The sequence below is a fragment of the Chiloscyllium punctatum genome, chromosome 41 (genome assembly GCF_047496795.1).
Source record: "Chiloscyllium punctatum isolate Juve2018m chromosome 41, sChiPun1.3, whole genome shotgun sequence".
NCBI classification, from domain to species: Eukaryota; Metazoa; Chordata; class Chondrichthyes; order Orectolobiformes; family Hemiscylliidae; genus Chiloscyllium; species Chiloscyllium punctatum.
The window spans coordinates 12,534,497-12,551,392 of record NC_092779.1 but is presented as its reverse complement, the minus strand read 5'-3'; the positions used below and the strand labels follow the sequence as shown (position 1 = coordinate 12,551,392).

The 16,896-nt window shown below is 37.8% G+C and overlaps 1 protein-coding gene across 4 annotated transcripts in view; it reads right to left on the bottom strand.

The window, feature by feature from the left end:
- Positions 1–1,145: 1,145 nt before the first annotated feature.
- Positions 1,146–16,896, bottom strand: part of LOC140464853 (palmitoyltransferase ZDHHC3) — a 34,656-nt gene continuing 18,905 nt past the window's right edge. Inside the window, exons 7-8 of one of the 4 annotated variants that reach the window (XM_072560389.1) lie at positions 3,828–3,894; positions 2,276–2,369 (exon numbers count right to left, since the gene is read on the bottom strand). In XM_072560389.1, coding sequence (XP_072416490.1) covers positions 3,850–3,894 — 45 coding nt within the window. In that variant the 3' untranslated portion in view covers positions 2,276–2,369; positions 3,828–3,849. Of the gene's footprint in view, positions 2,370–3,827; positions 3,895–10,864; positions 13,997–16,896 lie in introns of those variants that run through there. The other 3 variants (XM_072560387.1, XM_072560385.1, XM_072560388.1) reach the window with 3 other exon arrangements.

Sequence of the window (16,896 nt, the reverse complement as noted above, 5' to 3'; positions counted from 1 at the left end):
TGAACAAAACCAATATAGTGTACAAAATCCCATGCAAGGACTGCACAAAACACTACACAGGACAAACAGGAAGACAGCTAACGATCCGCATCCATGAACACCAACTAGCCACGAAACAACACGACCAGCTATCCTTAGTAGCCACACACGCAGATGACAAGCAACATGAGTTCGACTGGGACAACACCACTATTATACGACAAGCCAAACAGAGAACAGCCAGGGAGTTCCTAGAGGCATGGCAGCCATCCACAGATTCAATCAATAAGCACATTGACCTGGACCCAATATACCGACCACTGCAACGGACTGCTGGAACTGACAACCAGAAGCAGCAGATTCAAATCACTATAAATGCCGGAGGAAACATCACAGAAGCGCTTCACAGGAGGCTCCCAAGCACTGAGGATATCACCTAGACAGGGGACGAAATGTCTGCAACACAAATTCCCAGCTCGGCGAACAGAACCACAACAACTTGTATTTGTGCTAAGTTATAGATTGACAATAAAACCTTTGTAAATCTCTGAAAGTCTTTTGCTACCTAATTCAGCATATGAATATTGGTCTACGAAACAAGCACAAGTAAGTCATTCCATGAAAGTGTTCATTCTGAGTTACAATTCTAGGTTCACATTCCATGCGAAGGAACATTAGAAATAGGAGCAGAAACAGGCTGTTTGGCCCTCCTGGGGTGCTTTGCCATGTTAGTCTTACATTCTGTTCATAGGATGCAAAATACCTAGAAGCTAAAGTTAACAAGGCACATAGGCATTGTGAATTAGTTTGTATTAAAATGTATATAAAGAGGAGCCAGGAAGGCCCGTGTCTAGACCTACTTGTTCCAGAGGTATGTAAGGGTATCTCTGAACAGGTTGATTAGAAAATATCTATAAAGGAGATTCGGCCAGAAGAGGGTGGGAGTGTATTTGATTGGAGAAGCAAACTCACATAATGTGAAGAAATAAAGAAGGCTGTAAGTGTTTTGATCTTTGTATGTGCTTTACAAATATGCTCAAGGAATTCTCTAACATTTCATGCAGTAAGATTCCATCTTAATTCCAAGCACTGATTCCCAAAAGGTTTATCCTTGAACTTTGCCTGAACAAATGCGCTGACCAAATTGTTTCTTAAAAAAAAAAGTTTAATTTATACAAGGTGCAGACATACTTCTGAGTTACACAAAACATAAAGCCGCATAAGGTCCACTTTATAATTGTGTTACAAAGATGAAACACTTTAGATTGGTTCCAGATGTAGATGTCTACTTAAGATGTTGAGTAATGTAACAAAATGGGAGATTTTGGTTCTGTTTGGTTTAAAATATTTTTCTATCAAAAATGTTTAATGGTGTTTTGTCCTTAGCCATTGATATTTTAAAAGCACTTTTACTATACGTAATCTCAAAGTGTCATCCTTTCAGAAGGTTATAGTTCAAATTTCTCTTTCAATCATTATAGGACAAATTTTAAGTTTCACTGTTAGATTCCTGGGGCCATTTATACATAAGATAAAGGGGAACCACAAAATCTCACACATAATGTTGGTACAAATACATTATCTACTAGGCATGAACACTTCTAAAGTAGCAATGATTTAAGTTTTGCAAAAATATTTCTCAGAAAATGACTGTCCTGCTTGGGCCTGTAACACTGGATGGGGTTTCGGCACACAGGCCTTAATAATTCAGCAAAGGGTCAAGGCTTGAGCTATTATGCTCAGGAGCCCACAGCTGGTTGTTTTACAGAGGGATAGTGTTGATCTTGGAAGTTATTTGCCTGGCAGTCCTCTCCAAGCTCCATGCCATAGGAGTAGAAAATGCAGATCCAAATGACACTTTAAAAATTCACGCTATAATACTTTGAAGCATTTTATGACTCAACAGCTTCCAAAGTTACTTTTCACCCACACCCCATGAATGTTTGCTTTGTTTCAGAAGCACAGGAAATTATGTTAATAAAAACACTAATAATACTAAAGCATGATGCCCAGTGATGCACAATGCATTTCTCATTAGTTGTCAGTACATGGGTCACTCCACTGCGATCTGTCAGTGGTCCAGAAAGCAACTTTGTTTTTAAAACTGTCCAGCAAAGTGGAGAAAAAAAAACTTTCATCCCATTAAAATGGATTTTATCAAGTATTTAAATAATGACTTAGTGTTGTTACTCAGTTAATGCTTCTGTGACATCTTCCTTAGTCATTTCTAAGTCATCTGTATTAACCGCTTTGCCCTTCCTCTTGCAATGAAGACCAGAGAAAGGGTTGAACCATCCCAAGGAGAAGTTTCCATCAAACGCTGCCTTCATTCCTTCCCATCCCAATTTCTTCTCCCAGGTGGGTGTTTCATTTTTGAGACGCTCTATGCCCTAGAAACAATTATGACAACAAAATATAATGGCTGCAGTGAAATCAGTTTGATGTCAAATATATCCACCAGAACATAATTCGAGGCTTCTCAGGACACTTGCAGGAATGCCAAATTTCAACTGGAGCAATAATTTATATTGCATGAGAAAAGAAGTGCTGATTGCTTTCATCCGGTATAAATTGTTATTGATGTAAAGCTGTGACAGCATGCCTTTTCTTTCAGCAAAATGCAAGTTCTGTATTGCATAGTGATTGTAAATTATAGCAAAAGTCCTTCAGAAAGATAATATATGGTAACCTATTATTAATGCTTTCTTCAACTGAAGACCCTTTGGAAATGTTTTAAAAGCTCCTCAGCAGGCATTTTATTGTGCCTATGTGTCTTATTATACAAATGCACATAGCTCTAAGTTAAACATATCATTTAGTAAGAAAGTTCACAGATGTGGGCCACCAAATAAAGACAAGTGCAATCTCAGGCAAACTAACTTTGCAAATCGCATGGAGTGTTTAATTTAATGTAGGTCAGTTCTATATTGAAAAATTGGCAGAGTTGCATAAATAAGCATAAATGCTAGTGGGAGCAATTTCTTTACAGAAATAATTACTGTACTAGAAATCGCTGGAGATTTGGATTAAAATTCCACAATGGCAATTGGAGGAGTTTAAAATCAGCTAATGAAATCCAAATTTATAAAGCTAGTCTCAGTAATGATAACAATGACAACTATCATCAACTGTTGTAAAAATCTATCTTATTTTATCAGGATAGAAAATTTGCTGTCCTTAACTAGTCTGGCCTCTGTATGGCTTCAGATCCACAGCAACAAGGTTGACTGTGAACTATCCCTTGAAATAAGGTAAAAACAATGACTGTAGATGCTGGAAACCAGATTCTGGATTAGTGGTGCTGGAAGAGCACAGCAGTTCAGGAAGTATCCAAGTAGCTTCGAAATTGACGTTTCGGGCCCTTGAAATAGCTTAGCAAGACACCCAGTTCAAGGGCATTTAGGAATGGGCAACAAATGCTGGCCTTGCCTATATCCCAGGTGAGCATTTTTATTTTAACATGGCTTAAATGAGAGGAAAGTTGTGGTAATGATATTCTAACTTTAGGGTGAAATAAAACATTGATTCCTTTTACAATACTTTGTATATACAGTTCATAGCTGCATCCCTACTTTAATATCTGATAAAAATAATAACCAGTTTGCTTGTTATTCCTATTACTTGGGGCATTTCTCCAGTCCACTGAATAATTATTCCTTTCTCAAATATCTGAGACATGGATAGGTCTATGCATTAAAACCATCAGGAGTCAATTATACCGCATGACCTTAAATGCTGAGAGTCAAAAAGCTCCAATTCCATCAAGGAAAAGGTGAATAACCCAGCTCCAGAGTACAAGCAACATTTAGTTAAATGAAGCACGTGGATATTTCACATAGAACATATACCTGGATTATTAAGGGTCAGATATCAGTAAAGGTTTTGTGCAGATACCAAGACTACTCTCATGATAGGCTGCAGCGTTAAAAGACAAGAAAAAAAAGTCAGTTAGTCAAAGAGGAAGAAAAAGGTGAAAAACAGATTTATTCAAACAGACTGAAACTATGAAAATGATGGTTAGATGTTGCGTTGATGTTAATGATTATTAAAAATGAGCAGTAAATCTGTTAGACTGATGCAGTAGTTCCTCTTCTTTATCAATGTGATCAACAGCTCACCTGAGGCTGCTCCTTTTGCTATCTCAAAGATTACACATTTTCACCTCACTTGCACTGGAAAAGTCTTCATTCATCTGTTGGTTCACGTGTCACAGAAGTATTCCATAGTTTCCCCCAAACATTGCCAAAGAGATGGATTTTTTTAAACTCACCTAACTCTCCCATCAATTTGTTGACATAAATCAGCTTCTCGAAGTGCCCTCTCAGCTACAGAACAGTCCCTAAAACTCTTGCCTCAGAGTGAGATGGGTGCGGTTTCAAGTCCAACTCCAGGACTATAGCACAAAGATGGTGTTCTGAAAGAGTGCTAACTTTTGGATGAGATGTTAAATACACACCCATCTGCTCTCAGGTGAATGTAAAAGATTCTATGGTGTAAACTTGAAGAAGGAAAAGCAAGTTGGCCCCAGTGTCCTGGTCAAGACTTATCCCTCAGTCAATGTCACATTACAGCTAATCTGGACATTTTAAAACTGCTCAATGTGATCACTTACTGGGTGTAAATTGGTTTTAAGTTTTAACAATGACTATGCTTCAAAATTGCTTTGAAAAACACTATGGTTGTGAAAGATTCTATATACATATAAGGCTCTCTTTTTCAGTCCATTGTTTACATGGGTCTGGCCCTATGTAGTATTTGTGACTATCATAAATATCCAACAGATTACCTTGCATTTATCCTTCAGAATTTTGAATAATTTTGCAAGATCAGCTCCAGCATAAAATGATTAGTTTCTACAACTTCGCACTACACACTGATGGCCAATACAAGTTGTAAATATGTATGACACAACCCAAGGGTTGTCTCAAATAGAAGTAAACAGAGAAATGGATATCAAGTCTTGGTGGGAGGAGTAAGGAATTAGAATTGCAGGCCTGTTGCAGAGTGAGTTTTTGAGGCTTTTCAAGCAAGAAAAGCAGGGGGATAGAAAGAGAAATGGGGACAAGAAATCTGCCACCATTGTGCAGTGGTAGGGAAGACATAAGGCCAGACAGAGGAGATTGTAGAAAAAAATGTGGCTGTACTTTGGATAACGGGGATCTGTGGGATGGGCCAGAAGAGGGTAGTGAAATTATCAAATCTAGAAAAATGTGGAAAAAGTGGATGGGAATAGGTGATTTTTGGTAATTCAATATAGACATGGTGTTTAAAGTTCAGTCAAACAGATCCCCAGTGCTTTACAGTCCAGAGCAATTGGTCAGGAAATGTGGTGTAAGTAATGGCTTTAGAGTTTATAGTGAGAATGATAAGGTCTTCTGCTATCCTAGGTTGAAAATAGGAGGACATTGCTGCGGGAGAGGCAAGGGAGTTTAAAGGGGGCAGGAAGAGTTCCAGAAATGAATCATTATTGATGATCTCAGCTGAGACATCCTTCAACAGCATGAACCTTAAATGGAAACAGGCCTCTAATGCCCTTTCACTCCAATTAGGGACTTTTTGAAGAATCTATTTGCTGTTAAATTAGGAACTATCTCAAGGTTCTCTTACTAGTTCTGGGGATGAGGAAATGGGGAAATTAGGAGGCCACTCAGCTCATGAAGTGTCCTTTACCATTCAATAAGATAATGGTTTAAATTTGACATCAATTTCAACTTCCTAGCCCTATGTCCCATGATTAGTTTAGTCTGCAAAATTTATCAGTCTCAATCTTGAACATACTGAAAGACTGACCGTCTACAGCTCTCTGGGGTAAAGTGAAAGTTGCATGGTCTTACCAGACCATGGGGCTGCTTTCTCATTAGAGAGAGATGACTGGTAGTGTCTTAACATGAGGGTCACCATGCCTCAGGTTCGGGGAGAGATTGAGAAGGTAACCCCAGATGGTGCAGGAATGAACCCATGCTGTCGATGTCACTCTGCATCATAAACCAGCCATCCAGCAACCGATTAGGGAATACCTGAGATTCACAACCCTGAGTGAAGATATTTCTCATTTCAATGCTAACTGGGAGCCCCCCTTATCATAAGACTGTGACACATATTTAGATTCTCAAGGAGAGGAAATAGCATCTCAACATCTAGCACTCTACAAATTTTGTACGTTCCAAGCAGATCAGCTCTAATTCTGTGAAACTCTGGGGAATATACTCCTACTCTTCTCAACCTTTCTTCACCACAGGAACAGCCCTCTCAGGCCAGGCATCAGTTAACCTTCACTGCAAATGCTCAGTATTAAGTATATCCTTTCTTAGGTAGGGTTGTCAAAATTGTACAATGGGCATTGTACATGCTCTGGGAGCAAATGGACTGCTCCTAATCCATATGTTTGTATATATGCACACACTATAGATGTAGTCTGACCAAAGCCTGTAAAATTGCAGTCAGGCTCCTTACTGTTATATCCAAATTCCCCTTGCAATAATGACGAACATGTCAGTTACCTTGGTAATTGTTTACCACAATTGTAGGAGCCTGTGGCAGTCATTTGGTCCAAAAGTTCTGTTCCAGCATTAAATGAGATTATGGCTGATCTGATTACCCTCAACTGTCTATGCTTTGTGTACAGGATACATAAACCTCTAAAAATATTTAATAGTTTCTCTCACACCCATTAAAAAGATAGTGTTTTTCCATTCTTTCCACCCAAGCGGATGATTTCCAATAATAAAAGTAAAATACTGCAGATTCTGGAAATCTGAAATAAAAAAAGAAAGTACTTGAGAAACTCAGCAGGCCTGGCAGCATCTGTGGAGAGAAGCAGAGTTAACATTTTGAGTCCACTGTGGTTCTTATGAAGATCCTGCTCAGTTGCTACTGATGATAATTTTCTATTTCTGCACTTGCTACATCATTTTCCACATTTTTGCCGAATTGCCTAATTAGTCTAAATCCCATTGCAGCCTCTACATTCTCCTCCTCACTCACCTAGACACAATATGCATGGGAGTCTCAACATTTAACCCACTGCTTCTACTTCTATCTTGCCCAAATGGGGAAAAAGACAATCCAACACGTACTGCCCACAATAACAGCTATCCATGAACCCAGATGACATAATACAAAAGAAATATGTGCAACATAAAGTTTCTCTGGTGCAATGCAGTGAAATAAACTTGCCAGATTTGCTTCTAATTGCTTGTCCTTAAGACCCAATTTAAAATAGAGTGCCCTCTTAGAGATACAAAGTGAAAAGTTGGGCTTGTTGGGGCAGAATGCTGATAATAAAAGCCCTACAATAAAAGATGATAAATCTGCAACAGGTGAAAATTTTACACTTTCAGTAAAACCCACTAAAGCAGTTTCTTTTCTATATAAACCAATCACTGGATAAGGCAACTACTGATATAAAAAGGGAGTCAGATACAAGAAGAAATCTTTAACAGATATTAAGATATAATTACAAAAATGAAAACTATAAGTTACAAGACTCCACAACACGGATAAATTGAGAGGTGATAATAATGTCCAAGATACTTTCTCCCATTTTTAAAAATTTATGCCACATTTACCTTATGTAACATTTTAGGTATGTACCATTCCATGTGGTTTCATGAAATATTTAATGTAATTTTAGTTTTCGCTGGTTAATTAATTTACAATGACCACTGATCCCGTTAGCAAACAATGAAGTCAGCTTCAGCATTTACCTTATCCAAAGTAATGAATATTCCTAACATACCCCAATGGAAATGTAGGAGATTGTGACACATTGCAGATGGCTCACAGCAGAGAGCAAGATTTGCCATTCCCTCCAATCTTAAACACTTCCAGAAATTCTAAAATGGACCCTTGTTGTGAAGAGGGTCCACATAGCTTAACTTGCATCTTAACGAATTCCCTGGCCTCCAATTTTCCACTCAGAGTGGGTATGCACCATCCTGAATTAGTTCTAGAATGGCCAGCCATTCTTTGTTACCAGGCATGTGTTTTGCTAGGTAGTCAAAGATACAACAGGAAAGCTAAACATAGTCCTGTTCTCACTTCCAGCAATGATCTTGAAATAGTGATCAGAAGTTTAAAACCTTGCTGAATGTGCTAGTTAAATCAGGGTGTTCTTGTTTATAAGTCACTGAAAGCTAAAATGCAGCAAGATACTAGGAAGGCAAGTTGGGATGTTGACTATTATTGTAAAATGTCTTGCTTCACTTTGATAGAACATGGGTGAGATCACACATTAAAACTTAATTCAGCCTCTTTACCAAGAAAAGACATACCTATAGAGTGAGAAAAGCAGAAGTTCACCAGGATAATTCCTAGGATGAAGTGACTGTCCTTTGAGGGGAGGTAGGACTTGTATTCTCTAGGGTTTAGAAGGTGAGATGATCCAATTTAAATGAACAAAGTTCTTGAAGAGATAAACTGGGTAGATAGGAATGCATTTAGGGCTGAGATGAGCAGGAATTTCTTCATTTCGAGGGTGGTGAATCTTTGGAACGCACTACCCTAGATGTTTGTGGAAACTCAAATCATTATATTAAAGACAAAGGTTGATAGATTTCTGGATACTAATGATTTTAATAGATAAGTATAGTGTAGATGATCAGCCACAATCTAGCATAGTGGAGCGGGCTTGAGAGTCTGAATAGCCTACCCTGCTCCTATGATCAAGGAATACTAAGGAGGTTTGTACAGCATTGCGTGAACATTTACTCAGTTGCCTCCCCAGACTCTGACTAGTACTAGGCTCTCAATAGAAACCTATAGTTCTGTTATGAAGATGTGGGTGTACTGTATCTTTAAGAGAGTTAAAAAGCCAGCAGTGACAGCACCAAGTATTCTCAATTAGATAACATGTGGTTCAGCTACTAGGGTAGCTGGTTGCCTGGAAACAACAAAACAGATTTGAATTAGGCAAAACAGTTTAAATTATATCCTGAAAAATACCAAACTCCAATTCAGTTTGAATTTAGTACATTGACAATCTTAAAAGCCAATGACACAATCTGATGCTTTGGGGGTATAAGACCAGGGAAAATTGAAAAGTTAAGAGGAGAACTGTGAAGCCACTAGCAAGGAAAAGATTGCCCAAAAAAAGCGCTCTCTGGAGGTACCTTTATCAATCAGCAACCTGAAGCAGAATCCCCAAGAAAAGATTACCAAAATACAGAAAAGACATGAAAGCTGCCTGGTTTTGAAAAAAGTAGTTTTATTTTATAAATCGTAATTGGGAGTTTTATTGGACTAGTATTATAGAAGGGAAGGTAAAAAGATAGGTTAGAGGAAGGGGTTGTAAATAGTTGTTACGTAATTATTTTGTTATACACTAAGAAATAGTTAATTTTTATTTCAACTAGTTCTTAGCCTATGAATTTTCAGATTACTGCATGAGATAAATAGTGTTGCCGGTTTAAATTAAGCAGGAGAGTATACCCCATATTGTAACAGTTCAAACAAGTCACAAATGCAAATAATAATTAAAATTGCATTAAAGCAATTGCTTGCAAAGTGGTTAAGGAACTGTCAGTGTCCTTGTATTGCAAAGTAAAATTTAACAAAATAGAAACACAAGTTTGTAATAAACTTGTGTTTCAGGCATTGGCTCATACAGATCAGCATCACCAAGAGCAAACTGTTGCGAAGTCAGCTAATGCAAGTTTAGACCAAGATGTGATGGTACAGACAAGAGTTGCATTTCATTGCCAGGAGTACTATTTGAGATTGCTGTGGAACCATTTCCTGGTCGTCCTTCCTCACCCTAAAAAAAACACAGGGCATTTACCTTGGAAGGTATTAATGGAGGTCACATGCTATTAAATAAAATCCTTTGTTAAAAGGCAGACCTCTATACAGCCTGAGTGAACAGGTTATGGAATATTGGTTGAAAATAATAAGTTATAGCTATCTTAACAAGCCAAATGCAGTGCAAGTAAACAGATACAGACACTCAATACAGGTGTCAAAAATAATGCTGCAGTCAACCAGAACAAGGCAGCTAATGTTGAATTAACTGCATTCCTTTGGACAATGGCTATTGTTAAGAATTGCATCATGACTAAGGAGCATCCAAGTTTATAATGGTTAAGCAAAAGGCTCTTGTAAGCACAGTGGCAGTGTTCCTACCTCTAAGGCAAGAGGTATGTGTTTCTGAAACTCCCACCTGTTCCACAGGTGTATCTAATCAGCCTGTAAAGACATTAAAAAATATGAGTGTTAAGCAGGAAGGGAAAAGTCGTGAACAGAGTGACCTTGTGGAGGTGAGACCTGCTGGTTATACTGGAAAATTCCAATTGAACAATAGTGGTGGTTCCAAACATAGTTTGTGACTAAAAACAGATTGTAGGAAAGTACTAAACAATGAATAGAATGGTGAAAGGTAATTTTGGTTAAACTGAAGACAGCAGAATCCACAATTTTTCATTTCCCAGGCTGGCAAGTGTTGTTAATGTGGATGTATTTTGCTTGTGTTTAATATGATTGCTAAATCAATAGAAAATAATGGACAAAAAACGACTTGTTGACTATTAACAATGAGACGTTTTGGACCCATCATTTAGTAAGTTTAGCCACAACAGTTCGTGTAGCGATGAGCCCTGCTCACCCAAAGTCAAAAAATCCTGAGTAAATGAAGGATAAGGTACTTGGTGTTTAATTAGGTCAGTTGCATAGTGGTGATTGTTCAATCTTCAGTGAAAAATGTAAACCTTTATGATTTTCACTAGTTTCCTAGCTTGCCATTTTCAGCTGCACCCAACTCTATACCAAACAGATTAATCTCAATTCCTGTGTCTGAAATAACCCTAAAACCCAAAGATACTTTGTTTTGTTCCTTTAGTACGGTTAGCCATGCAGATCAGTAAACACCAGCTAAAGCCAAACACTACACAAATTATTTGTAAAATGTTTTATTTATTCAGTAATAGCACCCAACTCACACAGTATTCAGATTGCATCTGAAGCAAACAATTAGACAAACACAAAAATCCCAAGCCCCATGTTAAATGTATTCTTCAGATGTAGTTTCGTTTTCTCCCAAATATACAGAGGTCACAAGAGTCAGAAATAATGATCTAATTGCATTTTTGGCAATGCTGTTATATAACAAAACATTTAAATCAGTTATATATTATTTCTGCAAAGCAAATTCAATTGGCAGCTTTAATGCAAGACTAAAACCTAGAGTTTTGTTGACTTGATTTTAAGTAATGCCTCTGATGGCCTACCAAGTAATACACGAATATTCATTTTCTGGATTCCAGCATTGCAGGAGATGTCTTCTTTTCACAGCAATTTTAAAATTTTTTAAACAAAAGCTCAATTTGTTTAGTTAAGTTCTATTCCCACATCAAAATTACAATCCAATTTTAGAACTGCTCAACTCTTAAAAGCAACCAACATCTTGGGTCTTGAATTTTAAAAAACTCAAATGTGCACGTGTATTAATTCAAATCTTCTTGCATTTATTAGAAGACAATATCTTCAAAATCCCACGATATACAAAGACAATAACGATGATATTTATTGAGGTACTCCTCTAATTCTGACCAGTTTTAAAACAAAAACTTCATACTAACAGTCCTCAAACTACAGTCTACTACTTTTACGAGGTATACATATGCTAGGGTACAATTGTTCATGTACTACCTGCCCTGACAGAACCTTCAGCAAGTAACAGTTTTTAAAATGGGTCTACAGTGCATCACTACACTATCCAATGTACAGACTACATTGCAGTGCTCAACAAAAAAAAAACAGGATTTTCCGGTTTTCTATTCTGGGAGCTTCAGAAACCACCATAGCTGAGACTGACCAACACTTAACTGGAGTTTCAGTAAGAAGAGGTCTTCAATACATTTAGACACAGCCATTGGATTGAGCTGATGGAGATTCAAAGATGCAATTTCAATCTTTTTGTGGTCATTTTGTATCTACCCATGCATGTCTATAAACTTGACTAAATGCATCAAGAATTAACAACTTCAAAATAAACATTTGGGGATGCAAATAATTAAAACACAAAACAGAATCTTGTGAACAAAATTTGATCTAGCCCTAACATTAGCCTATTCTGAATAAAGCCCTCTGTTTATGGCACGAATAGATTGTGAACATAGGAGCATTGCCACAGGATGGCTATAAAAACTTGCTGTTTGGCAGGGTTGGTCAGGAACAAAGTCAACACCAAGCCCTAGGAATCACTTCACTTCAATCCCAGTTCTCAGATCTGAACACTAGAGCTTTTTAAGTTGTACTTGTGGACTGATAAGACAAGAAGCAATGTTTTCATCACATTAGCACATCATGGACACTGGTTCAATTTAAGCTGTAAAAAGACAAATCTATATATTCTTGTTGGGTAAGGTACATTAATGATGGGACAGTCCTGAGCAACTGATTTGCCTATTCCTGTTCCAATTTAAGGAAAGAAATGACAGCTTGGAAAAACATTGAAAAAAATCCACAACAATGTTTAAAAATAAATGAGGTAATAGACGGAATTTTTCTTTAAAAAGATTTTTTAAAAATGTCATGCTTTTAAATGTAACTTCTGAACGTGTATAAAAAAAGCCATTTTGCCTACAGTGTTTGGAAGACTGAATTTACTCTGCCTGCTGAAAACTGCAAATATTAGGGATGAATAAATTTACACAGGACATCGAGCAATAATAGTTTAACATTATGGACAAGCCTGAAGAATTAATAACTAAAGTTCTTAGCATATTCATTGTTATGTTGACTTAACATGCTAAGGACAAGGAAAATGGAGATGGGTCAGACAAGAGTTATAAAAAATAACATCCGAAAAAAGTAATTTTAAAAGATGCAAAAGAAATTGTATCATGTTGACAGTCCACGTAACAATGATTTTGTCATATCACAAAATTGGATGACCACATAAATTAGATGAAATCCTTTGTCACAAACATGTACACCATGAAAAGAAGTGGAGGAAGAGCAATGCCATCAGGTGTGAACCAATATCAGTGGATACACCATTGCATTAAAAGCTCTTTCCACAACCTTGATTAACAATCTTCATTTTACAGGATTTGTTTAGTAACGGTCAGTTTAAAAGGCCAAGTGATTTCCTAATAACAAGGAGGGTCATCTGCTTCTTTGGTATAATGCGGATCGCACAAGACCACCAACACTGAGGGGGCAAGGCCAGGGCACACCACTCTCCCACTATGGATCAAGTGAACCAGAGTGTAAATTATTCACACAAGAGCAAATACAGGACAGAGTAAGATCAGGAAGTCAGCATTTTGAAGGCTACAAAGTAGGGACAGAAAATTTAAGCAAGCAGTTTCATCTCATCTGTGATTAGCATTTGCACACCTTAGCAACACCCCATAGCACTCAATAATTACTGTAATACCAGGTTAATAAAGGCAGCTTATACTTCAGAACTGTAATTGTTACAGAACATTTAGGTATAAATCAATAAAGGCAAATCAAGTCTAAAGAATTAATCCAGACCCTATTATATATCCTGAAGTTTCAGAAGGATGCCTGATCCTTAACAGTACTTTCAATCACTTGATTTACTTCAGTTTCCTTTATTTCAATTTTACAGCTCGAACTGCAGACTTTAGAAGCCTGCTTGTATCATACAATATCCCAGTGTCGGAGAAAAGGAAGTTTGACATTTTACTGTCTTATTATTTTCATGGATCAAAGACTGCTGGAATAAAGTCGAACCATGGCGTGCACCTTTTTCATCATCCATGCTTCTAAAAAAACACTTGGATCAGGAAGGATACAGTCGCTTGTAAATAACTTATATAGTAAGTTATGACTGGTACTTGTGAAAATAGTTATTAAGTAACCAGTTTGAATTGGATTGCTGGCCTAGGATGACTCAGACCACATACTGGTACGGGTCTACCTTCCCTTGATCTGGAGTTGCGAATGGACTGAGCCATTCTATTGAAAATGGATGACCGAACACAGCTTTCATATTCATCCATTTTGTTTTTTTAGCCCATCTTCTCTCTTCCTTTTTCAACTGCTCTATTCCCTGGAAACAGAAATAGAACAGCTTAAATCACGTAGGTAAGATTGCGGGGGGGAAGGACTTTTCTACCCACTACAAACAATACCTGAACATACAATCAGCAAAGGTCACTGACACTCAAGTGAACATCCAATTAAATTTTCAATCAGTTAAAAAACCCAAATAGTTGTAGTTAAGCATATAATTTTCAATTTCCCCCAACCTATTTACAAAGGGTGATCATCTCGCCTTCTAGTAAGTGGCTGCCCAAGTGATTGATTTCCCAGTTTTTGGTCAATCTCATTTCAGAAACTGGGAACAGCAATGTATGTAGACTTCAAATTCTCCTCCCACCACTGTTCAGAAGGATTGCCTCTGCAGGTAGCCTAGTTGGGACTTAGCCACTGACTAGCCAAGGGGAAATTAATAAGGGGGGTGCCCCAATGTTCTACCATGATGCAGTACAGCTGGGCACTGAGATGCTATGCCATCAATCCAACTGTTGACCACATTTTTAAACACACCTCTTTATAGGAGAAAATTTCAAATCAATAAAGTCACTAATTAGAGCACACGTGACATCACAATATATAGAAAACTACATGAAAATGGTCGGTTATTCTTGGGCACAGTCTTATTAAACTGCTACAGCAAGTACAAAGCACTTTAGCAAAATAACACTACAACATCAAATATCCAACAGGTACACATTCAATACTTTGCATTTATAAGGTGCCTTTAACAAAAGAAAACATCTCCAGAGGCTTCTAAAGAACAAAGTGACAAAAATTTACACTAGACTAAATAAGACGACATTTGGTCAGGTAATTAAATGCTTGGTCAAAGGAGGGTTTTAAGGGGGATGAGGGGGTGTGGTTTAGCAGAGAAGGGGAGGAGAAAGAGGAGAAGAATCACTAACACAGAGAGAGAATAACGGAGTTTCGGACCCAGACAGATGAAAATATTTGATATCATAGCTGATCTCATCTGAGCCTCAACCCAACTTTGTCTGCTCCCCAAATTCCTTGAAACGATCTTCAAAGTTACTCAATACCCATCATCCATTTGCGTCAGAGTTCCAAAGATTCATCGCCCTCAGCAAAGTAATTCTTCACCTGTTTTAAATCTTCTACCCCTTATCCAAAAACTATGACCTCTCAATAAAAAATAAAATGACTGGCAGTGTGCGAATATTTGACTTTCACTTGGCCATTCACCTCCTAAAAAATCATGGACCACTTATCTAACAATGACAGTTCTCCAGTTGTGTTTGGGCATGGAGTGCAGGATACAAACTGCTGTCCCAAGTGTTGCCATTACCCACCTGCTTTTTTCATCGTCTAGCCATTCATCTCCCTATAGGAGCACATATGCAATTTCTTTCAGCATGACACAGTGGCAGCTAGTTCAGAGATATTTCAAATGGTCAACATTGCTGTAAGTTTGGTCAGATTTTCAACGAGGCACACATTTACAATCAAAGTCATAACAGCATGGAAACAGATCCTTCGGTCCAACTTGTCCATGTCAACCACATTTCCCAAAGTAAACTAGTTCCAATTGTCTGTGTTTGGTCCATTTCCCTCTAAACCTTTAATAAATAGGAAATGTCCAAATGTCTTTCAAATGTTGTAACTCTACCTGCTCTACCACTTCCTCTGGCAGCTCATTCCACATATGAGCCACCCCTCTGGTCCCTTTTAAATCTTTCCCCCCTCAACTTAAAAATATGCCCAGTTTGGAACACTCCCACCCTAGAGAAAAGACCTAGACTATTTACCTTATCAATGCCCATGATTTTGTAAGCACATATAAAAGGTCACCCCTCAACCTTCTAAGTTCCAGTAGAAAAAGTCCCAGCCTATCCTTAAAACTCAAACACTCCATTCCCAGTAACATCCTGGAAAATCTTTCTGCACCCTCTCCTATTTAATAATATCCTTCCTATAGCAGGCCAACCAGTACATCATATTTTAAAAGTGGCCTCACCAACATGCTGTACAATTTCAACATGATGGCCCAACTCCAATATTCAGTGGTCTGAGCAATGAAGACAAGCGTGCTAAACACCTTAACCACCCTGTCTACTTGTGACCTTTTTCAAAGAACTATGTACCTGATGAAGAAGCAGTGCTTCAAAAGCTAGTGCTTCCAAATAAACCTATTGGACTAAAACCTGATGTTGTGTAATTTATAACTAATGTACCTGAACTCTTAGATCTCTCTATTCAACAACACTATCTCAGGCCCTCCCATTAACAATATAAGTCCTGCCCTTATTAATTTTACCAAAATACAATAGCTTGTATTTATCCAAATTAAACTCCATTTGCCACTTCACAGCTCATTAATCCAATTGATCAAGATCCCTTTGTAATCTTAGATAACCTTGTTCACTGTACACTATTTTGGTGTCACCTGCACAATTACTAACCATGCCTCCTATATTCTCATCCAAATGTTTTACATAACTGACGAACAACAATGGACTCAGCACTGATCCCTTCCAAATACAGCTGGTCACAATCCTCCATTCTGAAAAACTCTCCATCACCACCCTCTGTCACCTACCTTAAGTCAATTTTATCTTCAATTAGCAAGCTCTCCCTGAATCCAATGTGATCTAACTTTAATCAGTCTAACATGTGGAAACTTGGCAAAAGGCTTAACTAAAGTCCATCACACGTGAGCATGCATTTATACATTAGTTCTGGCATCTACAAACAACTCAAAGACAGACAAACTGCAAGAATAACTAATCCCAAAGCTTTAAACCCATTCTAAAACAATGAACCCCCACTAACTTGCATTACTGGGCTAATCACCACTATTTTTTTGAATGGAAAACACTGTGCACAAGGAGGACATTGCACTTAGAAGAGAGATGGTTGCACTGAGAAGATAGATGGATTTGCTATTATAGT